Raw genomic sequence first — 26704 nt, forward strand, 5'->3', positions numbered from 1 at the left:
CTATAAATAATTGATATAAGGAACACATACTGATAAGACCTCTCAGCATGCAGTGGTTAAGATTTATTTGAGCTATTTATTACCCTTAAAATCGGTTCTTTGAGATTCCATTGCAATTATAACACGAGCCTTGGAGGCCAGTGGGGTTTTGCAGTGCTCTGAGGCCTGGCCCATACTGGGGGAAGGTATGTTTGTGTGCTGCCTGTTTTCCATGGTGCTGCCCATCCCCAGAGCACTTGTGAGGACACTGCTGTGGGAAGGGAAGCAATTTTTAGTGGGAAGTTTATAGAAGTCTAATCACCTCTGGAATCTATAAGCCTTGTTTTTCCACAGGCTGTTGATTAACTGCTGCTCCTCTGCCATTCACTCCATAGATTTTCACTGTGTTTTCCCTTGTATTCCTCCCCTGCATGTTTTCCATTCATATTTGTTTATCAGATAACGAGGAGAAGCTTCATTTGGAAAAAAAAAACCCTCTGAGTTCGTGGCTTTTGCAAACACTTAAAAATGTCAGCAACAGTGTAATTTAGAGATACAACTGAAAAATGACAAACGTTGGGCACCCAGAAAAATGAGACCAATGAAGGATATTAATCCTCTGTATGATGAACATCCTAGTCCTGAAAAGGAGTCATAATAGGGGAAAACTCATCACAGATTTTTTTCTTCCTTTTTTTTGTTCTTTTCTGGCAATAGTGCAAAGAATGCACATCATGCAGATGGTACCAGAAGGAATAAATATAGATTACAGCCAGAAAGAACTTTTGACCATCTCCATCACCAATCTCTTGATTTTTTATTTTTTTTTTGGATATTCTTTCTGCACTTCAGATACAGTTCCCCTTTTATTATTACTCTAATCCTTCTAGAACAGAGCCTATGATTTCCAACTCGACATCAAGTCCTAAAGTTTTACTATCAAGCATCCCTTAGTGTTTTATTTCTAAGGGGAAGATCACCCCTGAAAGGCCATTTTTTGTGACCTTTGTTTTAATTTTTAACTTTGTTTTTTCTAGATATTCAGATGTGACCCAGCTGCTTTCTTTCCTCACTGCACTGCCCATGTGCTGAGGATAATTACACTTAACTGCAGAGGTTTAGTCCTGGTTCCCTTGATTTCCCAGTTCCAGCCTTTGGTGTGTGAACTGGCATTGATGTTGGGGAAGCCAGTGATAATGCAAACCGAAGGAATAATGAATATTAAATTAATTGCTATTAAATAGCGACTATAAACCTCCCTGCCAACCAACCAGCAGGTGTTCAATAAGGCTCCAGTTTTTCCTCTCTCCCTCCTGTCCTTGGATCCCTTGCAGAGGAGCCTTTCAGAGCAGCCACACCCTGTGTCACCGGCTGCTCTTTATTTCCCTCGAGTCGGGCTGAAAACACTGCCGTGTCAGCCGCGGCAGAGGGGATTTGTGTCCCCGGGCGAGGCGAGGTGTGATTCCATGCAGGGCATTCCTTACCCACGCAGGTGTGGTTGTTGGATGCCAGCTGGAAGCCGGCGTTGCACTGGCAGTAGTAGGAGCCGGGGGTGTTGACGCAGCGGTGGTGGCAGTAGGGGGGCAGCGTGCACTCGTCGATGTCTGTGCCACCAAAAAACAGGGGTTAGTTCCAGTGCAGCCACAGCCCTTCCCTGCTGCTCTCTGTGTCCCAGGAAACTTAACTGCGCTTGAACAAACCTTACGTGAGCCTAGGTATTGCTTCTACGGATATTAACAGCAATACTTAATTTTTTTCCTTTAAGTACGTTTTTTTAAAACAATTTTTTATGCTCAGTGCACATCTCAACTTGATTTTTGTGTTCACTCCCGCAGTACTGGTTTATTTAGTGTAGGTAAAACTCCACGTTTGGTTCAGCTTTTCCCCCGGGCTCCCTCAGGATCAGACACGATGCCGACAGCACAGGGAGAGTGGCTTGGAGCTCGTGTTCCCAAAAACTCATGTGCAGCACTCCTAGCACACACTAAATCTTTGCAGCTCCATTAGGAACAGTCCAGATTTTCTGTGCAAGTCCAGGGGAACGGCAAGGAGAGAAAATTAATGGGCTTAGAAAGGAAACAGGTGGTGCTTTTGCAGAGATCCCCAGAACCTGACCTGCTCCCCAAGGAGCTGCCATTGCTGCCTGTCGTGGACACCTCTCCAGGTACCAGCACCTGGCTGTGCATCTCGGGCAGTAAGAACCTTCCCCACATTCTCCCTGATTTGAGGTGGAGCAGCTGCCTTTCCCAGCGTCAGCATTCCTGGTGTGCATCAGAGCAGAGCTTTCACCTGCCAACCACACCAACCTGGACCAGCCCATTCCTCTCCCTCTCCATGTTTTCAAAGGTTTCCCTGCCTTCTGGAGGAGATGCTGCCTCTGGTTTTGCCTGGAGTACACTTTTATTATCCCATTCTGGTGCCTTAGCTGGGCCTGCTGGAGCTTGGTGGAGCGATCCACACCGTGCTCCCAACATGTACACAATGGGAGATTTCAAAGGATCAACACTCACACAAATAATCCCAGCACTCCCTGGAACAAAGAAAGGCACTTCCCATATCCATGCCAGATCTTGAGTTTCCTACCTCCAGCTGTTTCCACCATGGATGTGTTTAAAAAGAGGCCAAGACTTTTTTTATTTTTTTTTTAATAATGAGGAAAGTGTTTGTTTTAATATCAAGTGAAAAAAATAATCTTTGGAAATTAACCCTTTCTTTGTTAACTCTGCAGTTGCTGTTTGGGGCTGAGCTTTAGTGGAGTGGTTTGGATGGTTCTGAATGAAAAGGCTTAGGCTGGAAAATTCCTGGCTGTCCATACAATTGTCACTGTGACTCCTTTGTGGTGGAGAGACAAATTTGGAAGTGGAATAAATCAGGAGACAGGGTAGATTTCCATCCTTGACTTTTACAGGTCTAAGCTCTTACAAATTACTGCTTAAAAATAAAAGCATTATACAGTATAGGTGTATGAGCAATGCTTTGCTGCTTAGGCACTGCATTTATACACAGAAATACTTCCAGGATCTGGCTCTGGTTCAGAGGGAATTTTCCCTGTGGGATTGGGCACCTCAGCTCTGTGCAGATCTAAGGGCTGAGCATCATCTAATCCATTGGGCCAAATCTTCTATTTGAAGTGATACTGGAAAACAATTCATTCTCTCTGAAAAGGCTAATTTGGCAGTGTGTGAACAAGAAAGTAAAATAAAATAAAAATCTAAAAAAAAGGACAGGAATTATTAGTGAATTTAGATTAAAATCAACCAATTGTTAAAAATGTCTTTTTTTTTTTTCCCCCTTCCTTCTATCTCGAAGCCAAAATAGTCTGGAAAAATTTCTTTCAAATTTGAGAAACATTTCCTCCCATATGGAGAACCTCTATCAAGATCTGGCCCCGAGAACATTTTCTGGCTGAGCTGTTAGAAAAATCCCCCAAGACAGGCTTTATTCTGAAATGCTGACAGGACTAACTGTTGGGATGTACTTCTAATTTAGGTCACTGTGTAATATGTAACACAGGTGTTATCCTTGGGCTTGACCTAAATAGGAGAAGGGAAATTTCCCTTTCCAGACATCTTCATGTACAGATTTAGATGCATAAAAGTGAGGCCAGTGAGACTCTCAGTCAGGACCATGGGGCTTATTATTAGAAGTGCTGTTGCATGGCAGTAATATAATTTACTTGCTCTAAAAAACTAAATAAACCCCAGATATTTAAAAAAAAAAAATAAGCAAAGCAATTCTCCTACCTCCATTCCAAATTCCTCATCCTATTCCTGCACAGGGAACTGGGAAAAATCAGATACACCTGTGTTTACACCAGGTTGACAGTTCAGGGCCTGATCTAAATTTCTTAGGAAAGAGATGAGAATTTTTGGGTTTATTTCTACAGCCCTTGGCTTGGAACCTGGAAGAAAGAGCCATACCCAGGAATTTAAGTTAGAACAGGTATGTACTAAAACCTCTCCAGTTTCTTACCTGTATGGCCTTTTGGGAAGAGATTAAAACCAAAAATCAACCACTTCTTAAGCATTTCAAGTGTAGGATCCCCGAGACAAAAAGAGGAAAACCTCAAGTTCTGCTGAGGACAAAAAAACCCAACCCCAAACCAGTGTCCAGTGTCTTATAAGAGGCTGTCTTGAATATCCCCTCGTGATGTACATGTTTGACTCTCTGGGTTCATGGTTGTTTTTATGATGTGGCAGACCTTAGGCTGCAGTGCCTGTAGGAGCAATTAATGCCCTGGAATTGTGATTCAGGAGGTGTTAAATCAAGGCTGAAGGAGCAGAGCAATGGCCCTTTGGCACAGGGATCCCAGATGAGGCTGGAACAGGGAAGATGCCATGTTTACCCTGCACTCGGGTTTAATTTCATGCTGTACTTGCACAGGTCCCAAGGGTGTGCCAAGGGCTTATTTTGGCACAGGGAATAAAGCCTGGGGGTTTACAGGTTGCAAATCTCATATACCTGCATTCAGAGTTTCCATCTCTTTCATTTACTCATAAAATCAAGCCCTGGCCAGGCTGCACAGGGATGAGGTTTGGGTGGAGGCAGTGCTGCTCCTACAGCTCTGCTGCTGAGCTCAGGGCAAGGATGGGCTTTGGTTTGCTGCCATCACAGACCTATGGCACTACCTGGGACACGGGCAACACCCCCTCAAACAATAAACACCGTGGGAAACACTGGAAAATCCATCTCGTGGAGTTCAAGTGTTGATTGTGCTTCAAACAGTTCCTCTCTCCGTGTTTCAGTGGTTAAGGACTGTGCTAAGGTCGCTATCCCGTGGCATTCCCGAGTGGAATAGCTATTTTACACCACACCCCCCACCCACTTCATGATCAACATAAAGTTTCTGCCACAGGTGATGAGGGAAACCCATTCAGAGCAGCACTTACCAACACACTGGTCCCCTCGCTTCTGGTAACCAGGAGGGCACTGGCAGCTGAAGGACCCTCTCAGATTGACACACACTTGGTCAGCTCGACAGGTATGGGTTCCAGTTGCACATTCATCTATGTCTTTATTTTAAAAAAAAAAAATAAAAAGGAAAATGCAATATTAGTATTTAAATGAATTACAGTATTTAGCCTTTGAAATGCTTTGCCTTCAAGTTTCCCACAAGTGAAGGCAGCAAAGTTCCAATGTGTCCCGGGATGTCATCTCAACACTTACTCCATGTGCAGGATTTAAAATGTTACCAAATTTCTGACAGCTTTGAATTCTGATAGACTGCATTTGTAGATATTTTCAGATGTGGTTATTTTTAAACAGTCAAATCCTTTTATTTGTCAAATACCATTAATATTTTGTACTTATTGGCCTAAAACTCTCTGTGAACTTCTTGCAGCTTTATCATATTTTAATAATTTGACTTTGTTGTTTTGGTTTTTTTTTTTTCCCCCCGTGGTGGTTGGATGTTTCATGTTGAATTACTCTGGAAAATTTCAGCAGATGTTGTTCAGCCCTTTCTCAAGGAGGAGATGAGTTAGAAACATGTTGTTTTGCTGATACTAAAAAGGCTCTGGTGATCTCCCTTGCGTGGTTCTCGTGCTCCACGCTTTGGACAGGGACTTGGAACTTGGGATGTGGTGGCCTTCCCATCAGGAAGAGATCTGCCTCTTGTCATTCCCATGAAAATTCCCCTAATTCAGTCAATCTGTTCCAGCCTTTGGAAACGGTTTCCGTGTGTTTGAACAGCACAGCTAAAAATGCAAGGGCTTCTCAGAGTAATTCAGGCAGCTTTGAGTTCACACTGAATGCAGGTTTATACAAGCATAAACCAGCATTTTCATTTTGCCTATTCATTATAACTGCTGGAGGTACTTAATTATAATTAAACTGCATGTGCTGACAAATGAATTACAACTTGCTTTCTCATCTGAACATCCAGAAATGTTGGAGAGCTTTTTATTGTAACATGACACAGTACAGTGAAATGACTTTTTAATTTTGGCATCCTACACAATTTGGAGACTCCAGGCTGAATAAACAAATTCCTTAAAACTTATGATCTCTAGTTTACAAATCTCAGCTGACCTCTCTATTTGTATAGGCACTGGGGATGTTAGAACATCACCAGTGGCAGATTCTGGGTGGTGCTTTGGAAAAAATGATGGATTCTTTCTCATAACAAATGAAAACAATTTTGACCACAAGATTCAACAAAAAATAAACCATCAACAGTTTGAATTAATTCTCAACGTTTGCCCTTTCCCCAAACGTCCAAATATTTTACATACATTTTCTCCTTATCTGACGGGGAAAATAAAGCCCTTTTATGTTAGGCTGGGCTTTGCATTTGTGCCCCGTGTCAGTCCTAAAGCTGCTGTGTCGGTGCAGGACTTGCTGAGCTCACTGTTGTGTCCTGACACCTGAAAAGCACATTCCCAGGTGTAAAGATTTTCAGGGAATACAACTGGCTGCCTCCTACCCCCCTGGCACATCATTAACGCTGGAGCCAAAGCACAGGGCAGCTCAAGGCAAGTCTTTGCAGGGACCTCACTGGGCTTTGCATGTGCTCCTAATTCCTATAAAACCTGGGAATAAAACGGCTCAACACTTATACAGCTCCAGTCCTTTTTGTTGCAGATTCTGCTGGAACAAAGAGAGTTTATTTGATCTTTGGGAGCTTCGTATATGAGTAAATGCAACGTGAGTTCCCTTTTAAGGTGGATTGGTTAAAATGCATGGAATAATAAGATGCTCCAGCTAAAATGATTCAGACTAGATTGACTTGTGCACTCAGGCTCTTTGGTTGCTCCTGATGGTAAGTTCAGTTTGAAAGAGGAACAATTATCCCAAATTAGTTTTAGCCTGCTGGCTGCCTCCTCTTTTGGAAAACTCTTGGAGGGTTTGAAGTTATGGCCAAAAAGATCTGGGTTTATGAGAACAACCTTGTCTTGAGACTTGTTCCAAGGAATCCTTTAGAGCTCTCTGAAGCCTCTAGTTCCGTGGGGATCCTGGCCTGGGTGGTGTGTTCTCCGTGTCCGTGTGTCCTGCCCATCTTCTCCATGCCAGGGAAATGTCTGTCAGGAGGTGGACTGTTCTTGGTGGGCTGCAGAAGAGCTTCACTGTGGCTGCTCTGCATCAGTGATGCTTCCATTTGTGACTGGCTGCTGGATGGCTTTTGTTGGGCTGTGATTCCCTGGGCAGTGTTGATCTGGGATCCCCGCTGTGTCCGTGGGTGTTCTGTGTATCTGCAGTTGGGCAGGAGCTGACTGAACTCTGAGCTGATGGTTCCAGTTATGTCCCCTCTGTAGGGAAATCAGTAACTCCCAGATCTTCATTGTTGTAAGAGCTTATTTTTCCAGTAATCAGATTTTTCCAGTCCATTAGATCCTCAGGTTTATCATGACTTGCACAGTGCCCTCTGAGTCTGTGACAGTGATCTGGAAGCTGCAGCAATTCCTGCTTCTAATGCAACATTCCTGTATCCAATGCCACAATCTGGGAATGAGATGGTGGTTAGACAAAGCACATATTTTTCCTTTAAGTTCTACCACCTCATTCCATTTGATCTCTCTTGGCAAAATCCCTGGGCTGAAGTGTGAGCAGTGAATGAGGCCCTTGGGAATCCATGGATTTGGTTCCTGCCTGGTGCACATTGATTTGGTCCCTGAGAAGCCTCTGCAGTGTGGAGCAAGGGTGTGACAGAAACTCTTACAGGGACACCACAGAGCTCCCCAGCTTGAGTCCTGAGAGCAAGATGACTGTGACCTTTCCTCTCCTGCATGAATGTTTAATAATGTGTTACGTGCATGTGTGTTTATGATAATTAAAAAAATTAAAACAAGACTCTCTGCTGCACACACTTGTCCCTCTGGGGAGAGGGTGAGAGAACAAACATGTGACAGATGTTTGTCATGTTGCTTAATGCACTACTGGAAAGCACTCAAGATACCACAGTGATGAGTGCACTATAAGAAACAGATCTAGAAAGAAAATATTGGGCTTTTACAAGCTCATTCTTGAGCATCTTTCCTCCACATCCTCTTTTCCAAATTTGGTGTCATTGTGATAAAGTTCATTTCCATAAGTGTTGTGGCAACTTATTCCACAGCTGAAGCCTCTGCCTTAAGCCTGATAAGAAAACACCTGAAAACACTCTCAACTCATTGCTCATCAACTCGGTTTAAATTTAATTTCTAGATGTTACACATACCTTTGTTCACCCAGGTAAGCCATATAAACTCCATCAGAAACCAGTAATAGTGATCTTCTCTTTCAGTGTTACCCTTTCTTTTTTTTCCTTTGTATTTTCTGATCTCAGCTAGCATTTGAAAGGTTGTGCTGTTTACCACAGATAAAAGAGAGCTGCAAGTTGGTGTTAAATTGTTAAAAAGCCTGAGTGGTGTTTGATTACTGATGCATGCAAGCCATGAAATATAGATTAATTCTTACACTCCCTATATCTCTGAGTCTGGTGGAAGATGTTGCTCAGATTTTTATTCCCAAACAGTTTTTCTCTGGACAGTTAGAGCCTGTGTAGGTGAAAAATTCCTCTGGAATAGCCTAACAATCCTTTTGCTGATGCACATCCCATGGAAATGGAGCTGGGTTCCCTTCAGTGCCTTGATCTTTGTAGTAATTCTACTCAGATAATTCTGTAGTCTTTCACTAGGCCTCTCAAAAGCCAACTTATTGTGGGGTCTATTTGTACTCTGGTTATAAAAATAGTTGTAAAATGTGTTAGGATTGAGCACTTTACTTTCAGTGTGTTGTTTGTAAGTGTTACATCCAGAATTCTGCACTGACAGTTCCAGAGTCAAGGACCTGGGGGGGTTGCAAAGCACAGAGTTCTCAGAACTCTCTGGATTCAGGTCCATTAAAGTCTCACGAGAGTCTTCAGTTAGATGACCCTCATTCTGTTTTTCCCACAGGTTTGTGCTGGGTCAAACCTTGCAGTGCCCAGAGTGGGTGGGGTGGGGTGGCCTCTGTCAAGTTGCAATGACTTTTCTGCTGTATAAAAACCTTAATTTGAGTGAGGAGTCAATGGAGAAAGGAGGAGGGATATTACAGTTAAGGACACAGTGTCTCAAATTCCATGTAAAGCCCCACTGCTCCTTCAGAAATGTTTATCAGATCCTCAACTGTGTGTGGTAAATAGGGCCACCAGCCCCCAGTGACTCATCCTAATAGAAATGCTGCCTTCTGCAGCAATTTCCAGGGCTACCCTGGGAAGTTCCTTTGGGAAGGCTTTGGTGTCCATGCCCCCATGCAGGTTAAGGTCTGCACAGGCAGCTGTTTGGGGTTGCAGGGTGCTCCAGCACTAGTGTGAGACCACGGAGGGCAGCAGGACTTGCTCCTGGATTCCTTCAAAATACAAATGCACTGGCATTTCATAGCTCTAATTCCATAAGGCTCACTAATGGCTATACCCAGTGATTCCCTCATTTTCCAAAAATGTGCCCGTGCTCCCTCCTGAAGTGATTTACACACTTCTGTCCTTCCCTTGCTGACTTTGGCAGCTCCTCTGCATTTCAACCACCAGTTGTGCACAAAAATTCTGCCTGACCTGCTTTTTAGCTTCCCCTAAACCTCGTGGATGGTTCCCTCTTCTCAGGACAGCGTTTCCCTCCCCTGTGCCCTCCCCTCTGTCAGGCTCTTATCTACATCCTTAATATTTTCCCCCTGGTCTCTCTCTGAGCTCTGGCCCTGGCTGGGTTCCCTCCACACCGTGACTCACTTTTCCCAAACCCCCTGACTCATGCTGCTCACTCACTTATGCAACAGCTTAATCTCGGCGATTTGCCTCCTGTCAGGAGGAGAAGCACACAAACTCAGGGGATGCATTTCCCCAGGGCTCCAGAAACAGAGAGAAAAAAAAAATCACAATCCACATCTGCCTTCATCTTATTGAGCCACTTAAGCCTTTCCTCCTGCAGCACATCCCTGTAAGTTGTGCTCAGGGCTGGGGAAGTGTTTTCTTAACTAACTCAAGTGTGTTTTACTCCTGTGACTGAAGTGCTCAGCTGCTCGCTGCCTCTCACAATATTGCCATGTGCCACAGCATCTTCTTGCTCTCCTTGGCTGGGCACATACCCATCCGTCAAAAGAACTTGCCACAAAGGATTGTAGGCTGCTTTTCTCTGTTCTGGCCTGTAGCAGGATATTCCACCAGATAAAAAGAGGGCTCTTAAAATGATTTTGTGGCATTAAAATTCTTATCTCTGTCCCCACTGAGCAGCAGCAAAGGACTGGCTGCTGACTGGTTTACAGAAATGTAAATGCAGGATGATCCCACCTCTGTCAGTGTTGCACTTGTCACTGACTCCGGAGAACCTGCTCTCCGCTTGTTTTGAATGTAAACCATAAATATTTTAGTTAATGGGTTTAAATTTTGTGAGTTCTCAGTGTGAGTGAGACCAGAGAATGGCTTGGTCTATTTTTCCAGTGGATTCATCTGCAGTGCAAACATCACCTCCCACGTCAGCAATGGCACCAGAGAGTCTGATGTCAGACACACAGGGATCTGCAGCATCACGGACAATTTACTTAACCCCAGGAGCCTGGGAAACCTTGCCCTTTCTGGCCACTTCACGGGCTTTTCTTCTCTCTGTAAGGTGCTTTATACTGGCATTTTTCACCTGAAAATAGAATACCTGAAGGAACTAGGCCTCTGTAGTTCATCCATGAGCACGGGCTTACTTTATTTCACCAGATGAAATATTCTGTCCCCTATTTATGTTCCTTATATTGTTCTTGCAACTGCAGCCAAGCTCACTGCGCTGTCGTTTCCTGGATCCTCCCTGATCCTTTCTTACCCATAGGAACAACATCAGCAACCTCCAAATTTCCCTGGTTCCCTCCCCAGCCCTTAGCAAGCTATCAACAATTTCTGTCAGAGGCTTTTCTATTTCCCTTGCTACTTCCTCCAGCATTTGGGATGTTGTTCAGCTGGGCTGGGTGCCTGGACAGCTTTTAACTCGTTGGTGTTGGGAGGCCGTGGCAAACCCCAGGCACAAAATCTGTTACATAACCCGAGGTCAGCAGGTACCAGGAGATGGAATATTTGGAGGAATTCCTCATCCCTGGAGCAGCAGAACCTGCTAAGCCAGGTTTAGTGGTGTCGGGAGGCAGCATCTCTAACTGTGCCCAGCTCTGCACAGCCCTTAAACCCCCTCTTTAGTGCTGCCTTTTCTCCCTCCCTTCCCAGTTTTCCTCTGGCCCTCTCCTGCTCGGTATATTGGACTGATTGCCCTGGTAACAAGTTTTCACAGTTGAGCACAGAGGTAACCTGCACAAATACTTGTTTGCACAGGAAAAGCAGCTGGAAGAGCCAAGAGCCACAGTTAAGCAAATATGTGGGGTAGAATGTTGAAATTAATGAGATTTTCCTGAAAAACAGCCCGGCTCCCTCGGCGTGCTGAGGTGTTTCCCCTCTCACACCTGAGAGCACAGCAAAGCAAGGCCCCTGCAGATTCATCTCTTAGTGTTCCTGGGCACCATGGCACAACAGAATAGAAATTATGCAAAGTATTAATGTAGAAAATGTACAAAAAACAAGTGCAACTCATAGTTCCCTGTCTTTGGACTGCAAAAGTGAGAGGAAATACGGCGAATTTGGGCAAGTTAGCCAACCTTGGCTTGAGGAATGTGAGGGTACAGGACCAGCATCCTGCTCTGAAGTGAGCAGAGCTAAGGAGCTGCACTGCTGGAGCCTGGGCTGCAGCCTTCTGTCCCAATTATGTATTGTCTCTGGTATGTCCACACCGAACTGACTGATCACACACAGCAGCTCCAGAGAGGAGGGAGCCATGGCTTTCAGCACTACAACATCTCCCACGTGTTTGGGAGGGGCAGCAGCTGAAGAGGGGGAAAAAAATGAATGAAGCTTTGAGCTGATGCATTGCTTCCCTTCTGCTGCGCTTCCCTCCAGCTCTGGGATGCTCCTTTCCCTCACACGTTGCACAGGGTGAATGCCTTCCAATGCCAAGATCCCCTGGAGTTACCTCCTCATCCAATTAAATGAATGGGATATGCAAATCCAGCAATTGAAATTATCAGTACAAATGACAGTGGTGTGGCTGCTATGACAGCAAGTCTGATACAAGGCCACAAAACCATTCCCAAAAGGATTTTCTGTTCCATGTTACTTCATTGTGTCTTCTTAAAATAAGAACATGGACATTAAATAAGAACATTACATATGTCCATGTTTCAGGTTCCTCAAAGGGAAAATCTCTTCAATCCCCCCTTTAGAAGACCACAATGTTCACTGTCAGTGAATCCCAGAATATGCTGAGTTGGAAGGGACCCCTAAGGATCACTGAGTCCAACCCTTAGCCCTGCACAGGACCAGTCTTCCTGCTCATCAAAAAGAAAGAGATTCCATGTGTTTGACCTACATTAATTTAAAATATGTATTTGGGGCTTCATTTTTGCTGGGGCCATAAAAGGAGCCGTTTGCAATCCACTAATTCAGTGCAACGTATCTGCAAGTCTCTGAGTGCTTCAAAATGTGAGTTGTCACAATGGCAAACTTTTTGATTTACATTGCAATGGCTTATTTTTCCCTTCAGTGGAGTATTTCCTGCTGTTGCTTTCTTGTGATTTTTCTGCTAGAGGTCTAACAACTTGTGCTTTTTTGGTTCATGCCTGCCTAAGTGAGGATCACCCACCCATGATGACCAATCCACTTGGAGCGGGCTCAAAAACAACAAGGGTGGATTAAACTATTCCATTATTGCAGATGAAAGAGCTCTCCCCGACATCTGGCATATCATCTTCAGAACTGATATGGAACACTTCCATAAATTCAGCTTAACATTGTTTTTGTGAGTGTTCCAAAGTATTTTTAACATGAAGGAATAGCATGCAAACTAATTTCCTATTTGAAAGTAAATGTCTTGTTCTTATTTCTAATTCACCCAGTTATTAAAAAGGAGGGAAAAAAAAGAAGAAAAAAAAAAAAAGATGTTCCCTTGACTTGAAGCATACTGGTTTGTTTATTTAAGTTAATGGAAAAGCTAGTCAGTGTTTGATGTAAAGCTGCCCCCTTGCTTGAAAGAAAACCAAACAACTGGTTATGAATTATGAATATCTCCTAATACTTTCCAGAATTATCTGAAGGATGTATTTTTTGCTTAATTACATACACTTAAAAGTTCCAAGTTCCCTGTTCGTTCCCATTCTGTTTATTTCTCTCCTTGGAAACCTCGTAAGCATTTTCCTTTAGCAAGGCTTGACTGGACAGAATATTGCTGCTACAACCTGTGATGGCAGGGAGAGCCAGGCCTTGCTTTTTAATTAGGAAGTTGCAGAAGGGCTCATTAAAGCTTTGCAGGCCCTTCCCCAGCACCTCCAGGGGCAGCTGCTGATCCCTGCACAGGGAAACAGCTCCCCAAAAACCAGCTTTCCTTCTGAGACAGCTTAAAAACAGGTCCTGCAGAAAGAAATGTTGCTTTTCTTGTGTGTTGGCACATCTTGAGCTGCTCTAGTCCTGCTCAGCAGCACAGGAGCCTGATCTGGTGATTCTGGGGAGTGACTCTGCAGCTCATCAATGCAGCTTTGCTGAGATAAGGAACAAGAGACCTTAAGATATAAGGACAAGGGACTTCACATATTTGTTGATCAATCCAGTCCTATCCCCCTCCAGCTGAAGGAGCCTTTTTAGGACTTGAGCCGTGGTTTCCAGGCTGAGAAGCCTGAGGTTCAAGCCGAGTTCAATAGCAACTTTCCAAAGGAGAAGGCTTATCTCAAATGATATTGTTTTTAGCACTAATCATCCTATCTGTTGGCAGTACCAACACGCTGCAATCTCCACAGCTCCCTACGTAAATAAGCAGATTCCTGAGGCTGGTCCAACTCCAGAAATGCCTTTGAAGGCATTATTTAGTCAGGAATTTTCCCTCCGTGGTTCTGGGATACTTGGAGGGTGTTGCTGTATGTCCCCACAGATGGCTTGTTTTGAAGAAATGCATCTAAAAACTCATGTAAAGCATTACTTTGACCCCGTGAAATAGAGATGGTTAAAAGAAATTCCCTTTCACTCCTTCAACGACTTGTGAGTGATAGAAGAACAAAAGCAAATTGTGGAAATAGCACTTGAAAAAGACACGTCGGGTCGGTCTGGTCCAAAATATACTCCAGGGATGGGAGGGGACTGGAAGAGCTGGGATAGAAAAACACAATGTTCAGGTTGCACAGTTCAAGTGGAGGGAAATGGATGAGCAGAAGTGGAGATTTCTGGGGCAATAGATAAAAACAAGCAGTGCCACCCAGTACAAACCCATCAGGAATTGTGTCTTAATACGTTTTTGTTTGCCTGTCTTGCCTTAAGAACTCACATTAGTTGGCTCCCCATTAGAACAGAAGTGGAAAATTCGGTTTTCCATGTGATTCTCAGCATGAAGAGGGATTGAAAATGAAGCTTGAAGTCTTAAAAATTCTTTGTTTGAAAGAGAATAGATACAAGAGGCGAAGCCAGGCAGGATCAAAAGTGAGGCAGAGGCACCAGAGAAAACGAAATCAATTGTTTGAAGGTAAAAAACAAAAAAAGAGGTAGCTTATACTTAAAAAGAAAGGCAAATGAAGGTGGAAGAAGCAGGCCAGGAGGTTCTGGTGGGCAAAAAGGGCTGGATGAAGGGGAACTGAAACGAGCTGAGGGTGTGCAGTCAACTGGAGATTGGAAGTTGGAGCAGTGCTTGGGAAGTATTTGTTGTTCTTTCAAAAACCTGACAAAAAAATTCTGAAAACTGAAAATTATTATTATTTTTGGCCCCGCTCTAAGATTTTTCTGGGGTTTAGCCACTTTTTTTTTTTTTTTTCTTTTCTGTGTTTGGGAACAAAAAAAAAAAAAAAGGGAAAAAAAAAAAGACACCAAAAAATACTTTGTTCTTTCAATGAGTCAGTAATAAATAAACCCAAACTCTTTTAAAAACCAGAAGTTTCCTTGGGAAGAGAGAGCTATTTTTTCTTCCAAAATGACTTTGCCTTCAAGTTGTGCTGGGCTCTGCTCTCAGGCTGAGGATGTGCCTTGAAGCAATCAAGGAGAAGTAGCAACTGGGACAGCTTTTCTCTTCTTTTATTTTTTTTTTTCTCCCCTGGTGTTTGGCTGGGAAGTTCCACGGGTTTGCCTCAGTGCTACCAAACTCCTGGCACTTTGCACTGAAAATGAGATTTCAGCAGCGTTTCCTAGAGTAAGTGAGTACTCCTGGAGCATCCTGGCCTTCCCAGCTGCAGGGCTGACGGGGTGGGAAGTGCAGCAACCTGCTTTGTTTGCCTGAGCATGTGAGGGTTTTTTAATTCTTTTTTTTTTTTTTTTTTTTCTTTTTCGTACCTTGTGATCTTCGCAGACTCCTGGCGAGGCTTAAAAGGTTGCTTGGAGAAGGGAGTGGCTACCATTTGTTTAGAAAATAAATAGAAAAAAGTAGGCCAAATACCAGTAAAGTTCCAGTTTGAAAATATTAAACTAACACACAGCACTGCTGACCTGAAAAGGTCACATGAAGTGGGAGAAAGGATGTATTTAGAGGGATTGCCAGGCAGGACGTGGGATCTCTCACTGACTTGGCAGCTCTGTTTGCTGTTTCTAATGCTCCTTATTTGCTAAGTTCTGAAGTTTGACAAGATCCATGCTTTATTTTGCAGTATTTACATGGTATTAAGCGAGTGTGTAAATCCATTCAGAGAATAACCGAGGTCTGCCCTGCCTGCTCTTTCCTGCTTCATCTTTGCTTCGTGCACCAAGTAGTCCCAGGATGCTCAGAAACCTGGGAAAAGGGATGTTTTTGAGGGGGTTTTCCTTTGGGGTGTGCTCTCAGATAATGAGGTTGTTTGGGACATGTTTGATCTCGCTAAATATGGCGGAATTTGCTTCCAATTTTGTCAGTGAGAGTGAGTTAAAAAAATGAGTGCTTAAATTACCATAGAGCTGTTAGAATTCCTGCAGAAGGAGCAGGAAGATGCAATGGAAATGTAACAATGTCAGCATCCCTCTGTACAGGCCGATTTTTGGGTGCTTGGCAAGCGTGGAGGAGAAACCCCAAGGCAGCAGATAAATAATTGCTGCCACATCATCCGAGCACATCATCATCACTGCTGGGTGGGATGGAAGGTATTCCCAGCTCCCAGTCTGCCAGGAGAGCACAGCCAGCAGCTCCAGCTGGGATCAGTAGGAGCCTTCAGCTCAACCAGAGCTTGAGGAACAGACCACCTGCTTTTTGAAATATCTTACACGGGCAGTTTTGCAAAGCTCGAGCTGGAGCTCACCAGAGCTGGGCCCAACAAAGCCCCTCCTTTTACTCCACAGGTCGTTTGATGGCCTTCAAAATTACACTTCCCACTGTGACAACTCCCATTTTTCTCCCTCTCTCCCTTAAATCTCCCACTCTTCCTGTCCTGCAGTTTCTTTCCCTGTTCCTCTGGGTTCTGCCCTTCCAGTTTCTGCGGGCAGAGAAAGCGCCTTTGTCTGTGAAGCGCCGGGTGAGTTTGTGGCACCCTATTCAGCTGTTTCTGAATCATATCTCACTGAATTTTTCCCCATAGCCCCGAGGTGGCTGATTGCCCACGGGCAGTGCCCTTGTGCCTGCATTTTCTATCTATAAGGTGCATTTCTGTTTACCCCAGGAGCTGAGGGAAAGGCCGGTGCTTGATATCGCTCGTGCCAAGCGAAACCCACGGAGAAAGCGTGGCCAGAGGGACTCTGTACAAAAGTTGTCTGGGCTCTGTAGTTTTGCTCACGTGGGTGCCTGGTAGTACACACCAGCTGCCAATGAAAACAAGCCAAAATAGCTCTAGCCCTGTGCAAGTCTCGAGATGATCTGAAAGTGTGCAGAACACAGGTAGGAGAGAGAGAGGAACAGGCTTTGTCAAAACAGAGAAAAGCAGCTCCTGCAAGATGGCTCTGAAAGGACAAGAAGCTCCTCTGACGATCCCTTCTACTCCCTGCAAGTGCATGAAATTCCTGAAAGGGCAGTTTACAACCAAATGAAAGAAAATTGTTGCTTTTGAAACTGTTTGTGGTTGTGACGAAGCGTGGGCGCTCCCCAGAACGTGTGTTGATGTCGAGCGGGGCGGCGGAGCCAAGGACATGGAAAAATGAACCATTCCCGTGCTCCAAGCAAGGAGAACACTGGTAGGAGCAAGTCCTGTGGCTCTGGGTCCCTGGCAGGCAGTGGAAAGCACTAGGAGGACACATGTGGAGGATCTGCTGTGGGACAGTCAGTGGTACTGATGCCTATCCAAACCAGGATTCCTGCCTCTGGAGAGCTGCAGGAATGAAGAGGAATCGGCTTTGTAGCTGATATTGGGAAGGGAAGGAACAGGCCCTGACAGATTCACTGGACAAGGTTTTTAATACTTTGTGGCACAGGACGTTTTCCTGCTTCTGGCCCTAGGAAAAAAAGAGGAGTGGGAAGTTTCAGAATAGGAGAATGGCCTGGGTGGGAAGGGACCTTAAAGCCCATCCAGTGCCACCCCCTGCCACGGGCAGGGACACCTTCCACTAGCCCAGGATGCTCCAAGCCCCATCCAACCTGGCCTTGGACACTTCCAGAGATCCAGGGGCAGCCACAGCTTCTCTGGGCAACCCGTGCCAGGGCCTCCCCACCCTCACAGGGAGGAATTTTTCCTGATATCCAATCTAACCCTACTTTCTGTCAGAAGCCATTCCACCTTCTCCTGTCACTCCGTGCTCTTGTAAAAAGTCCCTCTCCATCTTTCTTGTAGCCATCCTTCCTAAAAAAAAGAAGCACTGAGGGCCTTCCTCCCCCTCTTTTTTCCCCAAAGGTGTGTTACTTGGTTCTTGCTCTGTTCCATTCCCCTCTTTCAAGGGCACGAGGTCCCAGATTTTTGTTCTCTTGCAAATGAAGGGTATGAGCTTAGTGCTCAGGACACGTTCCCTGTCTGCATCCCAGCATTTCAATCCCACTGAAGGCTTTCAGAGGTGCCTCAAATGCCTTCCAGATGGATGGAATTCCAGGAGGATGGATTGTCCACTCAGATTGTGGAGCAGTTCCAGGAGAAGTTCGTGCCACGCTCCTTCAGCTGCTGGATGGCAAAGAAATGGACTGATGGCTCTTCCCTCATGGAAGTGCTGCATTCCAAGGACTGAGGAGGCAAGAGATGAACTGGCAGAAGATAAATCGAGGGGAGGCTAATTATATCAGAGTAATTAATGCCAAGAGCAAGGGATAGAATTAAAAAGGAAAGCAAGGAGAGATGTACCTGAGTATTAGCAGGATGGTCTGTTTATAGCAGAGGGAAAGTAAATATCTACAAGCACATAAAGGGGAAGAATTGCTTAAAATTCTGAAGATAAAGTGTTTTAAAGTATTTTTAATATAATTTCCCAACCCTACTATTATTTAGGTGACTCTGATATTTGTTAGCTGGGAATAACCCAGACTGCTGTTTGCAACATTAAGCCTCTTCCCAACCTAATCCACCTCAAATTCCCTGTGTAAACTGGGGAGGTCTAACCCAGAGCTTGGGTTTCTCTGTGCCCTTGGCTTTCAGAAGCCCTGCTGTGGAGAAGGATTCCCCTGTTGTGCTGCTCTGAACTCTGAACCCAAAGCCAGGGCCGTGTTCCAGCAGCCAGAGGAGAGAGTGAGGGGTTTCAGGGGACAGCAGGAACCAGGTCATGGAATTTGTGGCCTGGAAAGATTTCTTTTTTTAAGAGCTTTTTCAAAATACAAGATTTCCAGACAGGGGCTGCTGAAGAGGAGGGGAAGTTTTTAGCAGACTGTAAACATGTGGGCTTAAGTAGCTTAAAAACTGTTGTGTACAGTATCTAACCATCTCCCTTGAGTTTAATGAATGGTACCAATAAATATGCAAAACACTGGGAGACCAAGGACAAGATTGGGTTTTAGCAGTTAATTGAGCATCCTCTGTAGCCAGACCTGTATCTAAACTTGTTTAGGATCTAACAGGCTGTTAGTTTGCCTTGGAGATTTCGTGGACAGGCAAAAAGGTCAATATGAAGGCAAAGAAATGCAGTTTCTCAGCAAATAACCCCCCCAGGACCTTCTGAACTGATTTCAGAGGCTCGGAAACACCTCCCAGAAATGAAAACTAAGACGTGAAAGTTCTTGTATCCCATTATTTTCCAAAGGACTGGGAGGTGTTCAGTGTGCTTTAGGATCAAGTCCAAATGATTTTTAAGGAGTTAGGTCTCACTTTCAATGAAAGGAAAATAAAAAGGAAGCAAAGCATAATAGATAAGTGAGGCTAGGCACATATTAAAAACAAAAATCTTTTCAAAGCAAAGAACAATGATCTCTTATCTCCAGAAGGTTCAGTAAATAGGTTAATTCTTCATATTGACCTAAAGCTCTTGGGCTTGATTTATTATTCCTCTTGTTTGTGCAGGAATTTTTATTTGCCCCATAAGGCTTCACACTTATTCCATGTACATGTGTTTGCCTGAAGTTCCCAGCAGTGGAGAGCAAAGCCCCTGGAGCCAGCACAGGAATCTGGGAAGGTCAGGGCAAGATCTCTGTGTTGTCCTGTCCCAAACCAGCCTTGTCTGCTTCTCATAAGGGAGAAAACGCATTTGGTTTGCAGAAAATCAATAATTTTGAAATTCCACTTCTAGAAGGGATAAGATTTTACAGAGAGGATACTGAGGAGATGATTATCTTAGCCAAGCCAGGCTTTACTTCCTAAAAAAGTGGCATGAAGCATCTAGTGAGTAAAAGTGACAGGATGGTCTCATCTGGCACTGGCAACTGTTCCCAGCCCTGTTCAGAGCCACCAGGAATCAGAAATGCAAAGGATCTGGTTTCTGAAGGAGCAGCTTTGTTTCATTACCATTCTGACACTGCTGGTGCTAATTGTACAGTGATTTATCCAGGATCACTGCTGTTTGCAGGCAGGTTGTGGCACTTGGTGCTGGTCCAAGTAAAGAAAACGGAGAATAAGGAATGAAACAGAAATAAGAACTGTGGGAAGAGCATCTGAAAGGAGCAGCATTTCTGGATGGGAGATGAGCTGGGATGTTCAGCAGGATGATCTGACACTGAGAAACCCTGAGGAAACAGCCAATTCCTTCACATCCAGGCTGCTCCCTCCCATCCTCTCCAGCATTTCCCACCCACCCTGGAGTGGATCAGCCTGGGCCTGGCATTGCAGGCCTGCTCTGGCAAGCTTTCAGGGAGGGGCTTTGAAATAAAAGCTGCCAGCAACAAGGGGAAGGACTGATTCGGGACAGTGGAAACTGAGGCAAAGGTGTCAGTGGAATTATGAATTTTGTAATGATTTTTAATTTATTTTTAATTTTGTTTCACTTGTTGCAAGAGTTGTGTCCTGGGAGGTCGGGGATGACATTTGGCTTCTCACTAGTTAGTCTGCTCCCCGGGAAGATGTTTTCATTCAAACCCAGGGCTGCCCAAAATTGTGTTACTTTCCCTTAAGGAAAACACCTCCTAACCTTCACCTTTTGTAAGAAAACAAACCACATTTTCATATAAATACAGCAGGGTTCTATAAAAATTTCAGTTCTGAAAGGTACAGTGAGAAATAGTGGGTGAACCCCAAGAAGGTCTATTTTTCAATCTCGTTGAAGAAAATCAAGAAGGAATGCAAGCCCCAAAGTTTAGAAGGAGGAACATGGCAGGGTTTCTCAGGTGAGGTTTTTCACTGCAAATGTGCATTTGGTACCTTCTACAAGGGAACTGTCACTGGTGAGTGGCACCATAAACAATCCTAAATAGTTTGATAAGTGAAATTGAGGTTTCTGATTAAAACATTTATGGAGGCTGTCACAAAAGTTCGGCTTCTTTTTGATACAACCGAAGCACCAAACTAAATAAACTCAGCCCAGCTGTGAACCAAGAGAAAAAGAACTGCAAGGAAGCCATTTGGTCATCCCTGGGCTTAAACTGTGAAATTAGTGCTAAGAATAGTTGACAGTGGGACATAAGCATTTAATTTTTCAGATGAGGCCCAAATGATAGGAATGGAAAAACCTGCATATTCTCAGAGCAGCTTTTAAGGGCTGTTGTCTCTGCAGCCCATCCCAAGTGCCTCCCAGAGGGACAGTAATGCTGTCTTGAAGCTGGATTTGTGTGACAGACCCAGCTCTGCAGCTCGGAGCCATAAAACTGCAGTGCCTGGGATGTCTTCAGCAAAGATGCTCCCCACTTGATCCAGGCACATCCCAGGGCTGTCCCACTTGGGCTGTTACAGCCAAAGGAAAAAAAACCCTGCTTATCATGGTGCCTTTTGGCTCTCTGTCATGTTCTGAGGCACTGGGGGTGGTTCTTTCTGGCTGGGCCATGGTCACACATGAGCCCCCGGGGCTCCCGCTGCACCACGAGCCAGAACGTGCTGAGGCCACTTCTTGGCTGTGCTGGGTGTGACAGGCACTCCAACAAGGAGTCAGATGTACAGAGTCACACTGGCTGCTGCAGCTTTTGTCCCAAATGCACCACTGAGCACAGCAAGAGCGGGGTGGGAAGGATGTGCTTCCTAAGGTACGTTCAGAGCAGGACAGTTCCTTCTCCACGCTCGTGTTGTCCAGGAGAACGGAGCATTACAAGGCCCCTGGAAGTTTTGCCAGTACAAAATGTCACTGAGTGTCAGTATTCCATGATAACAAACTGTGATTCCTATCATGAAAATCTTCTGATCCTAAAACCTGGTTTCATTTTCCTATAGGAGTATACTGAGTTGCATTTGATAGCTAATAATCAGATTATTTACACTTTGGCACAATTACACAAGCTCTCGTCTGAATTTCCCAATGGTTTTAGTTCTCAGCAAAACTACACTGGTTTGTTCTCTCCCCAGAAAAAGTCTCAGCCTTCTGCAGGTTGTAGGGCCAGGCCTGGTTCTGTTATGGTACTGAGCACCTAATGTCTGCTAGAGTGGTTTGTCAGAGCTCTGGGAATTGCCTGGTGCTCAATCCACAGGTGGCAGTCACCACATCCAGGAACGTGGAAAACGTGTCAGGCTGTGCATTCTCAGAATGAGATGCCTCAGAAAATCACAGATATCACCAATCTGCTCTCCAGCAATTAACCTCATCCTGACACTCTTTAGTAATTACAGATTGCCTTAAGCATCAGTTAGGTTTATCACCCTTTCAGAAGGTGCTGGGTTTTAACTTCTGTGTAAAATACCCAGACTTTTGTTTAATCCTGTTGGCCTCACTCCTATCCCATGGCGGGGAGTTCAGGAAGCATTTCCTTTTCTGGGCTCCTCCAGCCGTCCCACCTTTCAGCATCACAAATCAAGACTGGAATTGTGCGTCTCCAAGTGGGAAACAGCACTTGCAAACCTGCCTTCCCCCACCCCTCCTTGTTTCTCTGTGGGTTTGCCATATTTATCTCTTTTCCCTGTATTTAAAACCTGTCCTCACCCCCAAACCGTTGCTTTCTCTGTTTTGCAGCATTCCCCTTGCCCCGGGATGAGCAGCCCTGCAAAGAACTGTTTGCCAGGTGAGAAAATCGGGGCAGCGAAGCGGTTCCTGCATCCCCAACAGCCCTCGCGCGGCTCCGGGGAATCCCCCAGGAAGCGTTTGGGAGGGTGGGGAAAGCAGAGACAAGCTCAAGCCTAGCGCTCTAAAGCTGTGCTTAGGGGAAGAGCTGGGGGTGCTCGAGGGTGTTGCTGGGTGGATCTCCTTGGCTGGTTTGGGCTTTTGGCTCCAGGCCATGGCTGCGCTTTCAGCTGATTTCAAAGGTGCCTGGAGCCTTATAAATCTGCATCCAGAGCGAGGAGAGATTCTCCTGACAGGGGACACTGAAATCTCAGTGTCATCGGAATGGAGAGAATGTTTTGATTTAAATACGGAATGAAGCAACCCTTTCATAAAAATAATCTTCTAAACACGGGGAATTTTCTCTTTTATAGCCTTAAAGAGCCACAGTTTCTGACAGAGGAATGCTTTGTCTTGGAAGACACGCACAGACAGCAGCCCCCTCCCCAAAATCATCCTTTTCCACATGCTGGCTAATAGATTAAATAATAGATTTTCTGGATGGTTTAAATAATGGTGATTGTTTACCATGGGGAAAAAGGGAGGGTTTTTTTCCTGCACACACTGTAACAGGAATATGGTTATGAATATGGTTATAACTCTCTTTCCCCTCAGGCTCCTTGAGCCACAATGTTCTCCTGCTCCTGCAAACCCCAGAACCCTGAGACTGATTTAGAACTGTGTTGCTATTTTTAAGGCACTTGACCAAGATATTTATTTCTCGAAGCCATGCTATGTTGATCAACTTAGATGAACTTTCTCCAAACACTGACTGTATCTGTTGCTTCTAAACGTGTATTTAATCCCACCTAGTTTTTAATGGAGCCCAGCTACTCAAAATTCTCCACAGAGTAAATTTAGACAAGAAAGAGATTTGTTTTCCCCATCTTTCTGATCAGGATAGTTTTATAAGATAGACCAAGTCCTAAAATCATACTGAAAACGTGGCAAAGTGAGCAGAAATTGATTCCTTTCCTGTGTGCAAGCCTGTTGTTAAATGTTACCTTATGGGCAAGCTCTTGAAAACCACCCAGGAAATTGTTACCTTTCCCAGTTCTAACTGCAGAACAGATATGGGGTGAAGGTGAAGATATTTCAGTAGGTGAAGTTCCTTATTTAAGGTATTCAGTAACAGCAACAGATAAGGGTCTACTTATATCTACTTAAAAAAAATTAGATATACCTTTATTATTAGATAAAGGGTCTAATTATATCTCATTTTAAAAATGCTTAATTAAGAGCTTGGGTTACCTTGTGCCAGAAAATGTCTAGTTAATTTTTGGGCCTGAAGAACTTTTTCTTAGCACTGCAACTTCTAAAAGTCTGTATAACACATGTTTTCTTACTCATTTTTTTTTTCCAGCTTCAATGCTACAGGTTTTACCATATAATTCTACCCAACAAAGATGAAACATTTCTCCACTCTACTTGCAATAGAACCAACTTCCAAAGGGATTTCACATTAACAACTAAAACACAAACGGGAATGAGCATAAAAGGTATTTTGTAATAACTGCATGTGTGCTAAAATACTTCAGAGCTCCATAATTTGCAAATCCCTCTTGTATTGTTGGTAAAGTTCAAATGTAGATGAAAGAAGAAACAAGCAGGATCCTTGTGTGTTTAGTATGTTTTTTGCAAGTTAAATTGTACTGTATATTTAATTATGGCAAATAACTTTCTCTCCAAACCATTGCTTTCTGGCTGCTATGAAAACAAAACTTAGCAAACTAAAGATGAAAACATAAGGTTTTTGGGGAATTTCATGCTTTTTACCCATGAATTTTATATCCTGATGACCTATTCTGTATTTTCTTGACACATCCAGAGGGAAGAGATCTTACAAGCCAAGTTCTGATCCCCCAATCTCGTGGACAGAAGCAACTAAACTTCTACAGGTATGTGTAAAAACTCCTTTTGATAAAAACCCTTCAGCCCAAAGGCTGCTTAAATCCAGTGTGACTTATCCTAGAACATGCATAAATGGTGATAGTCCAGGAAAAGTGGAACAAAAAGCATCACAGAGGGGAAGAGGGAATAAATATTCTTTAAGTGTGATGAAGGGAGGTGGCCAAGCTCAGCTTACATTAAAGCCACGATCAAAAAGTACAAATCCTTGCTCAGTGAACACAGACAGAGCACAAAGTGCTGCACAAGAGTAGCTGAGCACACCACAAAATCTGTGGAATGTTTGAGAGGGAACCCGGGAAGGTGAGCTCAAAAATTACACTCCCATTGTGGTTTCCAGCAGCCCCAAAACACCTCCCGAGTCCTGTGACACTCCCATTGTCTCTGGCCGGAGGAAAAGGGCAGCACAGCAAGTCTGAACATCCCACGGGGTGGATTCTTGGAGTGCTGGAGGCTGGGCTGTGGAGCAGCAGATGGAATTCCCTGGGAAAGGACATGCAGAGGAGCACAGGAATCCCTGGGTGGTGCAGGGGAGAATCAAACACACCACTGGTGCCTTTGTGGGAGGCTTTGTTCTCCCTGCAGGACTGTTCTGGCACTCACAGAAAGGCAGAGAGAAACAGCAGCTATCATCTTCCTCTGCCAGCATGGAAAGGGAGAAAATCACTTGGAAAGGGAATAAAATAAGGGAAATAACAGTGTCAAACTTGAACAAGTTTTCCAACTTGCTAAATTCAAGCAATGTCTTGGAACTTTGAAAACTGTGTGTCTGCAGTGCTGAGATCCTTTAGAAATGTCCTGGGAAAGGTGGCTTGGTACTTCCAAAATGAAAGAGCATTTCCACTGTGCACTAATTAGTCTGAAGTAGGAATGGGGTTTGAAAAGGGAGCAGAAATTGGTTGAGAGAAAATTACCCTGAGCAAACAGTTGAAGGGAGGAGGAGTCTTTCTCAGCAGGCTGAGGAATGAGAGTGCAGGAGACCGGGAAGACACAGCTGCAGACCTGCCCAGAGCAAGCACATCGGGAACATCCCCGTGATCCTTTCGTGGCAGTAGGCTTCCAAAAATCTATCCCTCAAGTGGCAGTAGTATCACTAAAATCCTCCAGGAAGGGTGCCAATAACTGCTGCCAGGGTGCTCTCAGTGCACCACTGCAGTGTGCTGGAGGATGGATTTCATTGGGAGCAGGTGTTGGCATAGGGAACAAACCCATCCCGTGCTCGTTCTGTGCTCCCTGATGCTCCCGACTGACAGCTCCCAGTCCTCGGGTGGTTCCCTGACTCGCAGGATGCCTGTGGCTGAGTTTGCAGCAGGTACAGGGAATTCCTCAAAGGGAGAGATAAATGCTCTAAGCCTTTTAATGGGGTGCCAAGTACAGGGGGAAGCCAAGTCAGGATCAGGCATAAGCACATTCTTCCCCTTTGCTATCTGGTGTTATTCCTGATTGCGCCGTGGAAAAGACCTCCAGCTTAGAGAGTGGAATTCTGAAGGAGGACAGATGGCTGGAGGCTTGGACTTCTTCAGGCCATGTGCCTTCTGAGTCCATTTGCAATGTTTTGTCTGTCAAAACATGAGCCTCCTCCGAGCTACTAAGGAAACAGGCTTTAAAATCAACAAATCCAGCCCACGAGGATGACAGTGGATGTGACTACTGTACAATCCCTGGAACAAGGAGCCATGAGAACTGCTAATGAGTTTACTTAAACTGGGAGTCTGGGGCTTGCCTGCACAGTCCCAGTTCAGCAGCTAAGCTAAATAATACAGCTTTGGGAGGCTCGCTTGCCTCTAGGACACTTAGCACCATTAGCAAAGGGGGAGGAATCTTTAGCTGCAGCACATGGAGCATATTCCTGCAGGGTCAGGACAATGGGAAAGCAGCAACTCACTAAAAGAAGGAAAGCAGCTGCTTGTATTTATGCTTGTGACGGATGCTCCCAGCAAAATGGTCAGACAGAACAGGGAATATCCATCCAAGGTCTTGACATGACACTCACAGCTGTGCAAATAGCACACACGGGGAGATGATTCACAGTGACCAGATTTCCAAAATGCCCCAAACCAGGCCCTCAAAGCGAGATGTTTTTTTTTGTGAGCGTCCCTCTGGGCCCTCGAGAGATGCTCCAGAAAGGGCTCTTTGCAGCAAAATGCAGCAGTTTCACAGATTAACAGCTTGAACAATTGGGTCGGGATGGGCTGAGGAAAGATGATCTCTGCATGATGCATCCAAATGTACAAGGAATCAATTGGCATCTGTGAACAGTTGGGACAAAGAGCTGTCAGAGTGTCAGCTTGTGTCCTTCTGTGGATTCCCTTGGACCTGCAACATTCCTATGGCTTGTCCAAGTACTTAATATTCAAGTGGCACGCGTAGCCAGGGTTCACATGCCCGTGTTTGCTGCAG

General features: G+C 44.7%; 2 protein-coding genes across 4 annotated transcripts in view; one reads left to right on the forward strand and one right to left on the reverse strand.

The window, feature by feature from the left end:
- CCDC85A (coiled-coil domain containing 85A) overlaps positions 1-26704 on the forward strand; it is a 190893-nt gene that overhangs the window by 21965 nt on the left and 142224 nt on the right. The window contains exons 1-3 of one of the 2 annotated variants that reach the window (XM_027653779.1): positions 22312-22358; positions 23760-23895; positions 24225-24294. The gene's annotated coding sequence lies outside the window, so the exon portion shown is untranslated. Of the gene's footprint in view, positions 1-22311; positions 22359-23759; positions 23896-24224; positions 24295-26704 lie in introns of those variants that run through there. The other variant, XM_027653778.1, reaches the window with a different exon arrangement.
- EFEMP1 (EGF containing fibulin extracellular matrix protein 1) overlaps positions 1-26704 on the reverse strand; it is a 42728-nt gene that overhangs the window by 6549 nt on the left and 9475 nt on the right. For both annotated transcript variants that reach the window (XM_027653783.1, XM_027653784.1), the window contains exons 5-6: positions 4869-4991; positions 1464-1583 (exon numbers count right to left, since the gene is read on the reverse strand). In XM_027653783.1, the coding sequence (XP_027509584.1) occupies positions 1464-1583; positions 4869-4991 (243 nt within the window). The remainder of the gene's footprint in view (positions 1-1463; positions 1584-4868; positions 4992-26704) is intronic.

The sequence above is a fragment of the Corapipo altera genome, unplaced genomic scaffold, assembly GCF_003945725.1.
Source record: "Corapipo altera isolate COAL_440 unplaced genomic scaffold, ASM394572v1 70, whole genome shotgun sequence".
In the NCBI taxonomy this organism is placed as follows: domain Eukaryota; kingdom Metazoa; phylum Chordata; class Aves; order Passeriformes; family Pipridae; genus Corapipo; species Corapipo altera.